This window comes from Parus major, chromosome 5 (genome assembly GCF_001522545.3).
Source record: "Parus major isolate Abel chromosome 5, Parus_major1.1, whole genome shotgun sequence".
NCBI classification, from domain to species: domain Eukaryota; kingdom Metazoa; phylum Chordata; class Aves; order Passeriformes; family Paridae; genus Parus; species Parus major.
The window spans coordinates 8,926,572-8,942,733 of record NC_031774.1 but is presented as its reverse complement, the minus strand read 5'-3'; the positions used below and the strand labels follow the sequence as shown (position 1 = coordinate 8,942,733).

At 40.6% G+C, this 16,162-nt stretch overlaps 1 protein-coding gene across 2 annotated transcripts in view; it reads right to left on the bottom strand.

Annotated features, from left to right (window-relative positions):
• The window catches only part of USP47 (ubiquitin specific peptidase 47), a 53,785-nt gene that overhangs the window by 24,822 nt on the left and 12,801 nt on the right, over nt 1-16,162 (bottom strand). Inside the window, exons 1-8 of one of the 2 annotated variants that reach the window (XM_033515408.1) lie at nt 10,165-10,200; nt 7,090-7,293; nt 6,189-6,302; nt 4,944-5,082; nt 3,599-3,695; nt 2,961-3,106; nt 2,256-2,335; nt 1,309-1,458 (exon numbers count right to left, since the gene is read on the bottom strand). In XM_033515408.1, the coding sequence (XP_033371299.1) occupies nt 1,309-1,458; nt 2,256-2,335; nt 2,961-3,106; nt 3,599-3,695; nt 4,944-5,082; nt 6,189-6,302; nt 7,090-7,293; nt 10,165-10,185 (951 nt within the window). In that variant the 5' untranslated portion in view covers nt 10,186-10,200. Of the gene's footprint in view, nt 1-1,308; nt 1,459-2,255; nt 2,336-2,960; nt 3,107-3,598; nt 3,696-4,943; nt 5,083-6,188; nt 6,303-7,089; nt 7,294-10,164; nt 10,201-16,162 lie in introns of those variants that run through there. The other variant, XM_015630765.2, reaches the window with a different exon arrangement.

Here is a 16,162-nt window from a genome sequence, read left to right as displayed (position 1 = left end):
ACTGAACACTTTCCATTACTTTTAATAGATCATAAAAATCTAATTACTGAATAAAAATAACAACAAATAAAATTTGGTTCAGGGAATACTGCTAGAAATTAGGGTTGAAAGGTGAAAAGGGAAGCCATCTGTATAAAATATCAGCCTGTATTAAGACAGCTTCAATTAGCTGGATAGTTCCAGAAAATTTTAATGCAATTTTAAAAAGAATTCAAAGGACATTACTAACTTGAATCCTTTTTCCAAGATCAATGTCCCTCACCTTTACTACTACTCAAGACTGGTATTTAAAGTTTCAAAGAATGAAGTACTTTGAAGCTATACTGCAGTTGAAATTAATTCTAACAATTCTTAACAGAATTACTGTTAAGAGTTGTGGACTAGTAGTGCTTTGAAAATATTCAGCACACTAAATATTTGAAAATACAGCACACTAAATACAGAAGGAAAACTATTCAATATATCATAAATTCAATTTTATAATATTATAAAATATGTATAAATATATAATAAAGCCAATTACACAAGTCTTTGTTTAAAACAGCCATTACTGAAAGATTTATTTGATTTATTCATATTCTTTCTCACAACGCCATCCACAGTATACTGTGGAATTTCATAGTTTGTAATCTCTTTTTTTCAGGGGGTGGAAAAACTCAAACTAAAGAACTTCCACAGATTTTCTAAGCCATAGTTCTGCTCGCCAGCATCAGTAAAGCTGGAGCAAAAGAGACCACAAACACTGCTGTAAAACAGGATTTTTGAATCATCATCATGAAATTACTTATTAAAAGGATATGGTATTTAAGAAGTGATCTTTAAAAAGCACAGCAACAACATGGAAATTAAAGTAAAAATTTTATGTCAATGTTCTGTTCTTCCACTAAGACTTTCAATAATGCTACGAAAATTTAGCAGACGTGCCAATGAAAAGAACAACCCAAATAAAACTTTGTGATCTCATAAAAAAATCTCTCAAATAAATGCTGAAGATTTTATCAGGAAGAAAATAATTGATTACTGCAGCCTTAAGGCAATAAAGCTGCATTTCCCCTCCCCTTATACATGCACCAGTAGGACTCATTGAAGGGCAAAAGGAAAAAAAAAAAACCAAACCAAAAAATAAACCAAAAAGCCAAAAAAAAAAGAAAAATCTTCTAGAACTTGCTAGCTGGTTGACTGCACAAAGACGAACACCCCAAGATGGAGTATCTAGGATGATACTTACCAGGGAACCAATTCTACCACTGGGGCATTATGTATTCTATGTGTGTATGGATGCACTATTAGGACCATAATAGTACACACCACGCTAGCAAACGCCTGGCTGCAGCCATAGGGTCGGATGACCAGAGGGATATCCAGGTATGTGTCGATTCTCCAGCCTTCATAGCCACACTCCAGGCACCTCACATAGTCCTTCAGTTTGCCTTGGTACAGTTGATTTATAAGATCAGCCTGAAACAAACACATTCAGCAACAGGGATTTGAAAAAAAAGACCAACACCACATTTCTTCAGTGTTACATGAAAGTACCTTTTTGTCAATTAAGTCTTAATTGCATGGCTACACATTTAAAACACCATTCCCCAGCAGGACATCCATCTCCTGATTTCTTATTTTCCCCTGCCCAAAGCACACATCAAATGAGCTTCTCAAACCACATTCCATAAGCTCCAGTGTCCCTTGCAGTCATGCCTTAAGTGACTACAAAAGCCCCAAACTGAAGTTCTGAAACGAGCCTGATCTTGCAGCCATTGTTAACAGCCTGACCCTGCAGTCTTTCCTGAAACAATTTACCAATTTACCAATTACTCCTATTTACCAAAACTGGCCTGCAAGAAGGTGGCCATTTATCAGAATGTGTCCTGTGCCATGAATACATTCCTAACTTTCTCCTGAAATAAGAAGGGAGAGCTTGAGCTTCAGGAGGCCACAACAAAACCTAATAAATACTGACAGTGAGGAAGTTATTGTGGGAGTTACACAATCCCTTTCTGTGCTTCAGATAAAGACTGAGTATCCAGAGTGCAGAATATTCCACTTTTAACTGGGGGAGGAACAGACAACGCACTCTTGAAAGTCACACATCACAGTAGCTTAACTATTGCCTCAAATAAGAAAAGTGGAAACTCCCACAGATTTTCAAAGAGCTGGTATTTAAAATTTAGTAAATTATTTTTACAATCATTAGAAAACCCAACAAACCCCCACAATACTACACCACTGAACGAAGCCAGTTTTTCCAAGCTTACCTGCTCCGTTTGCTTCCATTTCTGCTCCAAAGCATCAAACATGACTCTACAAAGCTCCTGCACATCATGCTGCTGCCACGCTGTTAGGAATTGAAACTATTATTAGTTAAAACAGGAGATGTTATCAGTCCTAATACTGACTGCAGCCTGAGAATGCTTCCTAAAAAACTACTCATTAGTTTAATCATGGACCCACATTATTGGCCACTGGGCCAGTGTTCAATTGCACAGGCAGCTGCCCCTCAGTGGGAAATAAAATAAGAAAAATAAGCAGCCAGCTTGCCCACAAGGTTTATGCATAAACAAGAAATGTGTACACAAACAAGAATATGTGAAAAATACAGAACTGCTAATGTACACTGGTACAAAAACTGCTTCTGATTTCTGCCCCACTTCGTGCTGATTCTCCAAAACCCAATTTCCCACTCCTTATCATCATGTGATAATTAAAAATCAACAGGCTATGGGGCAATATTACACCACACATAACGTGCAATGACAGTTTAATTACAAAACTTTAACAGCCTAAAACTCAGAGATGCCATTTCTTTAACGAAGTATCCATGTAGGCTATCTTGATTCCATTGAAAAGGTCAATTCTATGAATTACTCTGAATTATTCTGGTGTTTTCCCCCATGGACAGCAGTTGAGCCCTAGCAGGCAGCAGCTGAAGCAAACCCCAGCAGTTTAACAGCTCCCATTACCTTCACTACTGTCCCATCCAAAACTCCGTGTAACATCTGTTGTTTCAATTGCCCTTTTTTTGCTGGTCTGAAGTAAAACAAACAGTCTTTGCAGCTGGTAGGGGATACTCCTCTCAGGATCCTCTTCAGATTCCTCAAATTCCCACCTATTTGCAACACAAGATATTTGACAAATAAAACTGCTTTGAAAGCATTACCCAAAAAGGCATTAAATCAACATTTGCTACATTTCAGGCCTGCCATGTCACAGGTTAACTGCAGCTGTTTCTTGGGAGAAGTCAAATGCAGTTGCTTTCCATTTCTGCAGTGAATAGCAATGATACTCTTCAAATGTAGAAACAAAAACAAATGAAAACTTGGAAGCCATTCACTGTACAGACATGAACTGCACTTAGCATCAAATTTAAGTTTGCTGTTTTCAGGATTCTTTAGAAAGCTCATCCACACCACAACCAGTAACATACTTCACTGAAAAGCTGAAGCTTTTAAGCAGATAGAATTTAGAAGTCTATCCAGCTTGATTTCCATTATGATTTCCAGTATCCAAACAAGGAAATTTTGACAGGTGAAATTCCAAAGGGTCTCCTACCAATATGAACCAGCACAAATGTAAGAAGGTTTTGATTCTATATACTCACTTATACAATGCATTTCTAAATTCAGGAGTCATGAAAAGTGTTTGCAGAAGGCTGTTCAAGTAGCAAGTCATTGCTTGATTTACCAGCCCCACATAACCTAAAAATATGAGAATAATGAGATGGAAATAATGCAAAAAGATGGCAAATCACTTCAAGAGTTAAAACACTTGACAAGAAAACAATTCTGTGATAGTGTTTATGAACTGCATTTGTCTGCTGTTATTTATTGTTATTTCCACTCTAAATGGAGGGAATGTTACAATTTCTGAGAGCAATAGAGAATATTAGTTTATATAACAAAAGGAATTCTCCTGAATGACATGAAGCTGTTTTTTTGATCAAAATAAAAAGTAATATTTAATGCTGAATACTACAGCAATGGGGATGTAGATAACTATAAATATTTTAATAGCAGATTTAAATATTTTACAGAATAAATGAGAATTTTCTAAGAAACAACTGTGTATCAGCTCACTCACTGCTTAATGTCTGCTCAAAGTATCCCAGTAATAACGTTAACATAATTTGTATCTACACTGGTTTTATTACTGCTTTGAACCAGAAACAGGAAAAATAAATCTCAAGTTCCCACACAACACTACTATTCTAAACCCTTCCCCCTTAAACAACTAATTAAAAAAACCTAATTGAACTCCTAAAACGCTGTCATTTTTACTAGCTGAAAATGAAATTATTTACCAATATTAATCTAAGCTGCAATTTTAAGATTTTTCTCCAAAATACGTAATATTAGCAATAACTGATAAGCAAGGAGCATATACTGAAGCACAGTACAATAAGGAAATTAAAAATGCTTATTTATGCTCCAAAAATTATTGAAAAAAATATATCTCAGTACCATACTAGTAATGAAAATGCAGCTACTCCACACACAGGCATTTTCTGTGAAGAGACTGAGTCAGAACATTTGTATTTTATTTATTACTTTACACTACAGAAATCATCTTTTTGGTTTTATTAAATAAAAAGCAAGGCAGATAAACCTTCCCCTCCAGAACAGGGTAGGCAGCTCTCTTCCAGCTGGGCACCCTGCTGCCCTGACCCTATGAACCAGGGATGAGCAGCACACAACCACCACAAAGGGGGACCCTGCCACAGTCTGAATTACCCTATCCCAACTAAGGAAAGGGTGGAATACAGTTCTTCCATTTCTAAAGTGATGGGAGAATATCATAAAAAACATGGATAAAAAAATGTAGCACTGATGTGGGTATTTTTAAAATAAATCACAATTTATTTTAAAAAAGTCCTAAGGTGCTGCTTTTTGGAAATGTCCTGAATTAATTACAAACTAACATTGGCTTTACAAGAGAGAACAGCATACCTGTCTCTGACTTGCTCAGGACTGAAGAATAAGAATAGCTTTGACTGACATAGTCATTGCTACATCCCATGGAGCCTTCTCTCGGAAGGGGACCTATGAATCTCTCCTGTGCTCCATCCTCCGCTGTACCCGACTCCTCCTGGAAACACAAACACCCCCAGTGCACACACATGTCACACTGCACCTTTTATTGACAAGAGATTTGCTTTCCTCTCATAGCTGAGAAACCAATTTTGCTAGGCACATCACACAGTTTTTTCAAAATTGCAGATACACAGCTGAACTTGAGTTCTGCCCTCCCAATTCTCAAGCCCTTGACATGTTGTTCTTAGCACTGGCAGAAGGACAGGTCCTTTGGAACCCTGCACAACCAACCACAGTATTACAATGCACACAACAAGCAAGCTGGCAATTTACTATCTCCTGTGCCTCAAGTTTTCTGCACTGAAATACAGAATAAGGTTTTTTCCAGACATACAAATTTTACTCCATTACTCTTTCAGAATCATTCTTAAATTCTGATCTCGAGAACAAATATTTACACGTGGTTTTTTTCCCTTTGTCAGGTAATCAAACTCCACAACAAAGGCTAATTAAGACAGCATTGTGCTGATACAAGAAGTAATAATCTTAATATATCACTAGTCTATCCAATCCTTGATTTGAATATATTGCAGCTGTGTGTAGTGTGTATCTGAGAAATGGAAAATTTCAAAGTATTTGTTGTGGCAAACAGTGGCTTCTAGCAACACTGCCAACTCTCTTTTATACATATATTTATTTATTTTTCCATAAAGGTAAATGTGAAAGCAGCTAACTGCTGTCAATGCAGGGCTGCCATTTCTGAGCATTCTGCCAGAAAGGCCTAATATTGCTTTCAAACAACTAGAGGAAAGGGATTGGATGTATGATTAAATGTGTATTGCTAAGACTTCTCTCTGAATGTGCCAAAGATTAACTAATTACACAACCTTAGAAAATTCCTTGCAGCAAACATCACATAAGAATCTGATGAGCATGAACAGCATGACAGCAAATCACTACTAATGGAATTGGTCCCACTCAGGAGAAATGTGAATATAGATGCAAATACAGCCAAAGTCTGTTGAGAAGGTCCCCAAAGAAGCTTAGGACAAAATACTCAGCCCAGCTTTATTTCAAGTTCTGCTCTTACACAAGCACTCCAAAGAACACACATCTGTCCCCCAACACTGGCTTATGTAGCTGAGTGAAGATTTTACTCACCTGCATTACGTGAGGCTGCTCACCATCCTTGTCTGTCAAATGCAGAAAGTTCTTCTTCCCTGGCTCAAAACCAGCATCAAGAATGGTTTTGTCACTGTTCTGATCTATTGGAGTCTGATAAAAAAAGAGTAAAACAACAGAAACAACATTTTTTAGAAACAGATCAATATGCAATTAACAGATTTCATCCAAGTACATGGCTTGATGTGGTTGCTGACACAGTAAGACCTCATGAAAAGAAATAATTATCCAGCAAACAAAACACACATCATCAGTACTGAAATCACCTGAGAACAGTTTAAGAAACATTACAGTCTAACGCAGATAGTTAATCTTAACAGTCAGTTAATCTATTCAGGAGTCAAGACACTGGTCTGTTTCTACTGAACATATTATCCAGGGTCCTCTACACAATGCAGACACTTTTTTAATAGTATAAAAAGACACTTTAAAAGAAAAAAAAAAAAAACTTTCAGCAGGAATGACCTGAAATAAACTCATGTCTGTATCTTAACATTTTAGAAAGTTTTCTAGGTGTATGTACAGAAATAACGTTAACTAAAATCAACACCAATTTAACAATAAAGCATGGAAGTGACATAAATAATTTTAATATGATATATTCTATAATATATTCAAATAGGTCCAAGAAACAGGACTCACTACACAACACGCTGCTGCTGAGAAGAAAACATTTCTCAAACGAGATCCCAGGACTCTGAAACTATTTATCACGGGTATGGTTATTAAAACACACGCTGATAAGCAGAACTAATATTGCCTCTGAAGGATGATATTAGTTTCTGTCTAATGATTAAACAGACAGCATCCTGCCATGGTGCAGCCGGAGCACACGCTGCACGAGCCCCGGGAGGGGTCCCTGCCGCAGCGAGCTCCGTACCGTGGCCGTGACGCCGTCCCCGTTGCCCCACAGCAGGTGGAAGGAGCCGTTCTCGTAGCCCACTTTGGCAGCCACGTCCTCGAAGAGCCTCCTGAGCGGTGTGGAGGCCGGCAGGTTGAGCGTGACACGCTCGTTCACAGTCTTGGAGTTGGTGGTGTCCTGGATTATACACAGCACCCGCGGCTCCTCCGCAGCACACTCCGCCTGCAACGACAGCAAACCCGGCTGTACTCAACAGTCCAAACAAGCCTTCACCGATAAAACCCACTCTACTTAACCCTAAGGCTCCTAAAACTGGACTTTGTTTTCCAAAGTAACAGTGAGAAAATGAAGAACCTCCCATTTTTAAAAGATCCATAAAAACAAGCTCCATTTTTATAGAACAAGAAGGAATCTGTACGGCTGTGGGGACACAGAAACCGCTCAGGTTCCACACAGCATTTCAGCCAGCAAGCAGATAGAAGACTGCTTTAAAATTGGGAACAGACTTCCAAGTCATCACTTCCAGCTCATATTTTGCTTTGACACAATCATAAATTCTGCTCAGGCAGAATATACCATTTGTGACTTTCAGGAATGCAACCCAGAAAATTTGCAAGCTTCCAAGGTGGCTTGACCTGACCACTAAACAAAAAGTTTTGCAATCAAGCCACCAACTTCCTACTAACTCCACTGCTGGCTGAGATGCAGGAGATATTCTTCTGCCTGAACAAATTAAGAAAATTAGCACTGACAAATGGCTACTGGATAAAGGGAGTTTAAACAGAAACATCAGTGTAGCTGAAATCAGAACAATAACCATCTTGAATGAAAGTGGCAATGGAGTAATAAAGACAGTTTACAGACCAGGTAAGTCAAGAAAAATGGCATTTTTCCAACACTGAAAACCCAGGAAGATCTAAGCACAATCAATTAATTCTCTTAATTATCCAAAACTGTAGATCAAGAAGGAATAACTGGTATTTAAATACACATTTGATAGGGAAGGATCAGGTAAGTAAAAGGAATCAGTCCTTCAGGGAATCATCCTTTTCAAGCTGTAACACACAGAAGCATTAGTAATGCATTGTCACAGTGGCCAAATCTCAGCCCATGGCTAAAGGCCATGGCATCCAAAAAGGCAAAAATCCACATGCAGTGTGTGGCTGTCGTGATTCTCAGTGGGTAAGAACAACAAATGGCAATAATTATGTTCATGCTCAAACTCTCAGTAAACATCACAAGCAGCTTCTAGAGAATACAGAAGTACAAAGAAGGTCTGGACACCTTCAGAATCTGCTGTATTTCTACACAACCAGCCTCACAAAGCACATGAGCACCACCAAAGTGCTACAGCTCCTTTTGAGAGCTCTTACATCACCAAACCCTTGGAAAAGGAGCACGGCCATTCCAGCTGATGCTGCATGCCTCCACTACACTGAAGATCTGCTGGCAGTGTTCACACAAGGATAGAATAAAATGTTAGCTGACTGCAGCATCTATTCCTATCAGCCTCACAAAAAAGTGGTTACAGAAAGGCAAATAAAACCACCCCCGACCCAATCTGACGCTAGCTTGCTTTTGACTAGGATTTTTTCTAACATGTCAGAGTCCAATTTCTTTAGGTTTCTCAAATGAAATATCCTGTGTGGAAGCCTTCATTAACTGCATGCTCAAAAAGATTCAAAGCACCATTTGCAGCAAATCTCTAACACTTCATCCATTTCATCTTTATGGGAGAATTTTACATTTATGAACTGCTTTCTAAAAAGACACGCAAAACTATTCCTGAAACATTAACCACACATTAAGAAGAAAACACAATTTGGAAGTCAAAGTAATTTTGATATATTATATCCTCACTTTCATCCACAGCACCCACAGAGAAACACAGGGCTGTGCTTAAGTAGACTAAAATTAAATTTCACCAGTGATTACTTCTCCTGGGCTTTTTCCATGAAATTTCCCAGCACTGCATCTTTTTTTTAGGGGGGGAGGGAGTGTTTCTTTTTTTGCTGAAGAAGCAAGCTCTTTCTTTCACTGTGTGGTTAGGAAAGAGAAGGCAAAACTTGTTCAGTGGACTTCTTTCCTGATTTTTTTTTTTTTGAGAAGGTGAGCAGCAGCTAAGACCCAACAAACTTGTAAGATCAACCTATATTTACACGCTGCTATTTATATAGTTCCACCTCAGAAAACAGAAGTTCATTTGGATTTCATGATCCCCAGAGTGATTTTGTACTGCTGCTGTGTTTGATCACATCAGGAGCAGTTCCCCACTCAATTCCCTGTGGCAGTGGCTCGACACAGCCAAGTCCTCCTGCCACCCACACCTGCCCTGCCACCCTGCCTGGTGACGTGACTTGCACCACAGCTGCCAGGGAAATCATCAGGCACACAGCACCTCAGGGATGGCAATAACATCGAGGGAACAAATGATGGACCATTAGAGATCTGCTGTTGGCTTGCTGGATGTTGCACGTCACACAAACCCTCTCTTCCTTGTTCACAGATGTCATTCTGACAGACTGAACTGGTTTAACTCAGGCTCTGTAAAGCAAACACTATTAAGCTGTCATTCATTCACACAGCCACCGCTCCAAGCTGTTAGTAGTAAACAGATAAAGCAAAAATAACCTCAGCCCAACTCTACTCACGGAGAGCACCCACACTCACCGGCTGAACCAGGAGACAAGAAAGCAACACCTTGTCTGGGCTACTTTATTACAGAAACAGCGTGAAAAGCAAGACTGGCCAGTGATAGATCCCTCAGCTATTCTGTTATCAAACCAAGCCCACAAGAGAAACACAGAAATTCATTTTAACCATTTCATAATCTGATATATTGTGAGAGCGAAACAATTCCTTTTTTTAATGCACAGCCTCACACAGCAGTGTCAAAGCACAGAAACACATACTCAATTTGAAGCTACCATTAACACTGAATTTAATACGTGCATCATCGTTGGATTCAAGAACATGCACAGAGAGTTTCATGTCAATAGCTCATGCTCATATTAAAATAAACAGAAACTAAAGCATCATGCTGTTATTATGTTTCTTCGTTATCATTTTACAAAGTTGATTTCATCTGTCTACCTGTGAAAATTTCTTCTTCATTTCAGCAAAGATACTCTGTCTGCAACTCCAAAACATATCCTATAGTATATGAAAACAAAATTAACAAGCCATAATAATTGAAAGTTGTAAATTGACTTTTATTTTATATAAAGACAGTTTTATAGTATAAAAAAATATCATTACAGAGTTTGGAAACTTCGTTCACAGAATAACTCAAGAAGGAATAGCCAATTTTAATATTTAAATTATCACAGGAGCAGTGTTACAGACAATGTCAGTTAAGTTGTAATACACAGACTACATTTCATAAAGTAAGAAGTAAATGGATAAGAAAATGTAAATAACAATTCAAGATATAAATTCATACTAACATTTTCCTTGATTATCTTTAAAACATGTCACAGACACAGGTAAATATTTTACCTCAAACGGTTCAAGAGTAGGATTAGCACATAGCCCTGTCATTGAGTTTATTATTGTATTTACAAATCATGAAGCTGTCCAGTTTCATATGAAACTGTTCTTTCATGCCTGAATTATTTCCTGTAGGGAAGTTTTATTAACATGAGCCCATTCTGAAATATTCAGCTGAAGGTAGTAAAGAGATGAAGTTACTGACTTTATTCCTACCACTCTTAAAGAAAGCCTGCCTTGCTATCTGTGATGCATCATCAAAAAATTCAACAACAAACATTAACTGCACAAACTGTTTTCTGACGAAACATCAAATGAACCAGTTTCTGAATCTCAAGTGGTGCACTCTGTATTTTTCCAGAAAAGAAAAACAGGAAGTGAGAAGGAAGATGCTCATAACATCACTGCTCTTCTCCAAATTCCTTCAACTGCGCCCTCAGTAAAGACTACCAAAACAAAAACCACTGACATGATCTTTACTGACATGCCCTATTTGCCCCCACAAATCACCTAAAAAAATAGCCCAAATTAGACTACTGCATTTAATTTCTCTGCAGGATTACAAATAAGGCAAGACTTTTTTCTTCATGTGCCGAGAACTGAAGATCCAGATTGGAAGTTTTAATATGGCCAGACCATGTCTAGCAGTTTCCTTTACACACTAGTCTGTAATTTCAGATTTGAGAGATTTCAGATTTAAATCACATGATTTAAATGTTTTGCTGCTTATTGGTTTTACCTGCTCTTAATCAAAAGTCATGTACATCTTGTTAAAATCACCCAAAGGTGAACAGAGTCTTAGAACTGCAAATCTGGAACTGCTGATTTGTAATATTATCAAATACTGTGCCAAAGACTTAATTAAGACTTCCAATTTTCCTCCTAAGCAGGGATTCCAAGGAACCCTGACTTTAGCCTGAATTCCTTCTCTCTGGAGACAGGCAAGCCAAGTCCTGTACACACAGGGGCACGAGTAATTTTGTAATGTGCTGTTTGAATTGGTGCACACAGTGGAGGGTGCAAGGGGAGGACAGGCTCCAGGTATCACAGGCACAGAACTATCTACCTATTGCTTCTTTTATAAAAATAGTCCTGTGCTGGCTACTCAGCTCCTGTTTGTTCAGTTAGGGTCTGCTGGAAGATTTTCAAGAGCTACTTCACTAAACAAATTCCAAGTACACAGATCAAACAAATGAGACTTACAAATTATACTGTTTATATTATGTTCAGAAATTTTAGAAATAACTGAGAGCTTCTCTGACAAGTCAAATCACAAGTCACAGAATCACAAAACTATTTAGGACAGAAAAGACTTCCAAGATCATTGACTTTTAACTTTCTTGACCTCCAACTTTTAACTGACCATTACCAAGCCAACTAGACCATGGCACCAAGCACCACATACACTTGTTTTGTGAACACCTGCAGGGACAGGGATTCCAGCCCTCCCTGGGCAGCCCCTTCCAACCCTTGACAATCGTCTGAGTGAGGAAAGTGCTGCTGATGTGCCAGCTGACCTCCCCTGCTGCAGTCCCAGGCCGTGTCCTCTCATCCTGTGCCACTCCTGGGAGGAGAGGCTGATCCCCAGCTGGCTCCCCGCTCCTGTCACCCGTTCTAGAGGGTGACAAGGTCCCCCCTGAGCCTCCTTTTCTCCAGCCTCACCACCCCCAGCTCCCTCAGCTGCTCCTCACGGGGCTTTCACCCTCCAGCCCATCCCAGCTCCGCTGCCCTTCCCTGGACTGGCTCCAGCCCCCGATGGCCTCCTGAACCGAGGGACCAGAGCTTCAGCAGTGCCCGGGACAGGGGACAGTCCCTGCCCTGTCCCTGCTGGCCCTGCTGCTGCTGCCACAGGCCAGGCTGCCATGGGCCTCCTTGGCCACTTTCAGCTGCTGCCAGCCCCCAGCCCCAGCTCCTTTTCCACTCCAGCCCCTCTCCCCCAGCCCAGCACGGGGCTCCTGTGGCCCGAGTGCAGCACACAGCACCCGGCCTTGCTGAAACCCAAGGGTGTGTCCATCTCTCACATGCACCATTCTCTACTTTGCAATGGAAGAGTTCACTCAAACACTCCCAATAAACCTTATAATAACCACTAGCGTCATTCTACATTTTACAAAAAAGCTCCTCTCAGCATAGAGACACATTTAAGGTACAATTAAGAGACCAAAGGTCTTCTATAAAGTTGCTTAATTTTATCCTGATAAAGGTTACTCTGGAATGCACCAAGCCAATTACTTATTACACCTCACAAAATCAATAGGCACATTAACTACACAGTTCAAGGCTTTCAAATTAGCATGCACACTATTCATTCACAGGCAAATGCACAAACACCTTACTGCCTTTTCCTCACAAGAAATAAGAGCAACTACTCTGGTAGCAAGCACATCTATCCAGTACTTGGGAGAAGTCCTCAAAGCTCCATACTGCTACTTTGCCAAAGTGTGACATAATATACCAGTGGCTCAGGAAAACAAGCTGCAGACCCTCAACTGCATAAGCACCTAAAATGCAATGCAGACTGCTAATTAAGGCGACAATCCACATAATCATGCCATGGTAATTTTAACACAGAAGTCTTCTCAGGCTAATATATTAGTCAGCAGATATTTGAAATTGTAATTTCAATTGTTAACTGTAATTTAAAAAAAATACTGAAACACTGACGCCTTCATCCTGAGCCAGTCCATCTTGCTGAGGGTGGGAATCCTGCGGGATGGAGAGCACCCTCAGCAAGCCTGCTGATGAAGCTGGGCAGTGCTGTCAGCCTGCTGGACAGAAGAGATGCCATCCTGAGGGACACTGACAGCTTGAGAGCTGGGCTGTGTGACCCTCATCAATCACAACAAGCGAAGTGCAAGGTCCTACACCTGAGCTGGGACAGTGCCAAACACACCTACAGGCTGTGCAGAGAAGTGACTGAGGGCAGCCCTGAGGAGAAGGACTTGGGGGTGACGGCTGATGAAAAACTTGCCATGAGCCGGCAGTGTGAGCTGGCAGCCCAGAGAGCCAAATGTATCCTGGGCTGCAGCAAATGGAGCGTGAGCAGCAGGTCAGGGGAGGGGGCTCTGCTCCTCCACTCTGCCCTGGGAGCCCCACCACAAGTGCTGGCACATTTCTGGTGCCCACAGCACAGGATGTGTGGTGTGTGTGACCACAACACACATGGAAGTGTTGGAACAAGTCCAGAGCAGGGACATGAAGTCGATAAGGGGACAGGGGTACCTGCCCAGCAAAGACAGGCTGACAGAGCTGGGCTCTGCAGCCTGGAGAACAGAAGCTGCACAGACACCTCACAGCAGCAGGACCTGAAGGGCCTACAAGGAAGCCAGAGAGCAACTGCTCATCAAGAACTGTAGTGACAAGACAAGGAGTATTGGGTTAACATTGAGAGAGGAACCTTACACTAGATATATGGAAGAAATTCTTTACGTGAGGGTAGCGAGGCACAGGTTACCCAGGGAAGTTGTGGAATGCCCCATCCCTGGAAGTGTTCACAACCAGGCTGGATGGGGCTCTGTGTGACCAGGTCTAGTGGAAGCTGTCCCTGCCCATGGCAGGGGGTGGAACTAGACGATATTAAAGGTCCCTCCCAACTCAAACCATTCTACTGGCCCTTTACACCGCTCCATTTCTAGAAAGGTGATGATGATAAACCTGCATGTAGAAGATTTCTGACTATTTGACCAGACTTACAAAAGACTCTCTACAATACAAACATGCATTCAACACACAGGTCTGACCTGGGTGCACATTCTGGAGGGCCACGCTACACAAGAATTTACACCCCACGTACCTTTCTAAAACACATTTCACCTTTCTTCCGTGGAAGATCTGCAGCTGCAAGTCACAGAGCACAAAGTGTGTTGTTGCACTGAAGCAACTCAAGCTGTATTTCTGTATACACAAAGGCAGCATTGTTATTAGTCATTAGTTAGTCATCTGCAAGACAGACATTTGCTTTGACCATATAGGTTCTGTATTTGTTGAAAATAAAGGAACAATAAAAATAGAGTGTTACTAGATCTGTCACAACAATATTCATATGTAGAACTGCAGTGGTTTTAACACTGCATTTAGATGTGGCTTGCTGTTTTTCAGCCTTGAATCACTGAGTTAATTAAAATTCTATAGCAGCATTTCATTATTTTAACTCCTGCTTGATTTTTATAAAATTATTTTCAGAGATTGAAAGGAAAACCTAAAGCTAAGGTCAAACTTCATACAGATTCTACCCAATATTTCCAAATTCCAGGTCAAGAGTTGAACCAACAGATGTGTCAAGTTTTACTGCCAAGTACAGTTAATGGCTGACTGAGACTTAAAAGGATCACCACTGGAGAAGATTCTACATGTCCACACCTGTAAATAATTCTCACGAATCACTGCAGTACAGAGGAAAGACAAAAAGATCAGTAGCAAGCAGCAGACATCAAGTTTATATTCCCAGAATTACTTGGATGATTAAGCCTAAAACTGCAATTCTCAAACCTAATGTAGCTTCAGCAAGTTCAGCCTGCGATGGGAAGCCCACACCAGTGACTGCTGCATGTCACGTCGCTGCTGGGCAAACTCTGGGGTGCACATTCCAGGTCTGTGAAGGGACTGGATGCACACTTCCAGCAATTACAAGAGTAAGTGCAGTCTGGGAGCTTCAGTGACACACAAGTAGTCTGGATCTGTACCTTCTACTTCTGAAATACCATCACATAGTTGAAACAAGCTTCTGTTCAGAAGCTGAACCATCGCTAGTGTCTGAATGTTTCTTTCTCTCTCAGCAATGACAAATGCCTGAACCGAAACACTGACAAAGACATGTTTTATAGCACACTTGTGGCAAACTGAATACACTTCTTAAAACATAGATCCCAGGAGGTCTTAAACAGAGTCATTTTGAGCTCTTAACTTGATACATCTTGTATTGGAACGTTTCCTGAAGTAAAAAAAACTCTGAACAACCTTGAGACACAATCATTTAATTTTGAATCTGACTGACTTTAAAGAATCAGGTTTGTGAGTACCTCAGTAACACAATTTATCCTCACCTTTCAATTCGTCATTATACGTGGGGAGACTTCAGGCAAAATCCAAAAACAATGTTTTGAAGCTAGTGAAACTAAACAGAGGTCTTCTGTCCCTTTACAAGTAAGGAGAAAAGCTGCTTCACAACAAGCCTAAAATACCATCAAAATTCAAGAATATATATCCTTACTCTGACCTTTTTCTGAAGTACTGAACTTTGCCCACTCCCTGGTTTGCTGTGGGGTTTTCAGGGGAGTTAAGAGTACCAACAGAGGAGTAGCAGCAGTATTTCAAATGCATGTGTTACATGCAGTAGTGCTGACATCACTAAATACCAGCACCACCTGGACCTAACCACAACTTTCTGTGGTATCTGAGAGACTGAAATGAGAGCCTCCACCCTTAGGTAGGGTATGAGTCTGTCAATGGCAGTGCTGCTCACAGGCCAAGAGCAGGAACTCCTTCTTCCCTCTCTTTGGAAGGGCCTAGGAGAGCAAAAAGTGCCACTGCTGTGGCAATGCCATGCTCTCACCCACATGCCACACTCGGCGTGTCTGCCAGCTGCTGTGGCTACAGGGTGACA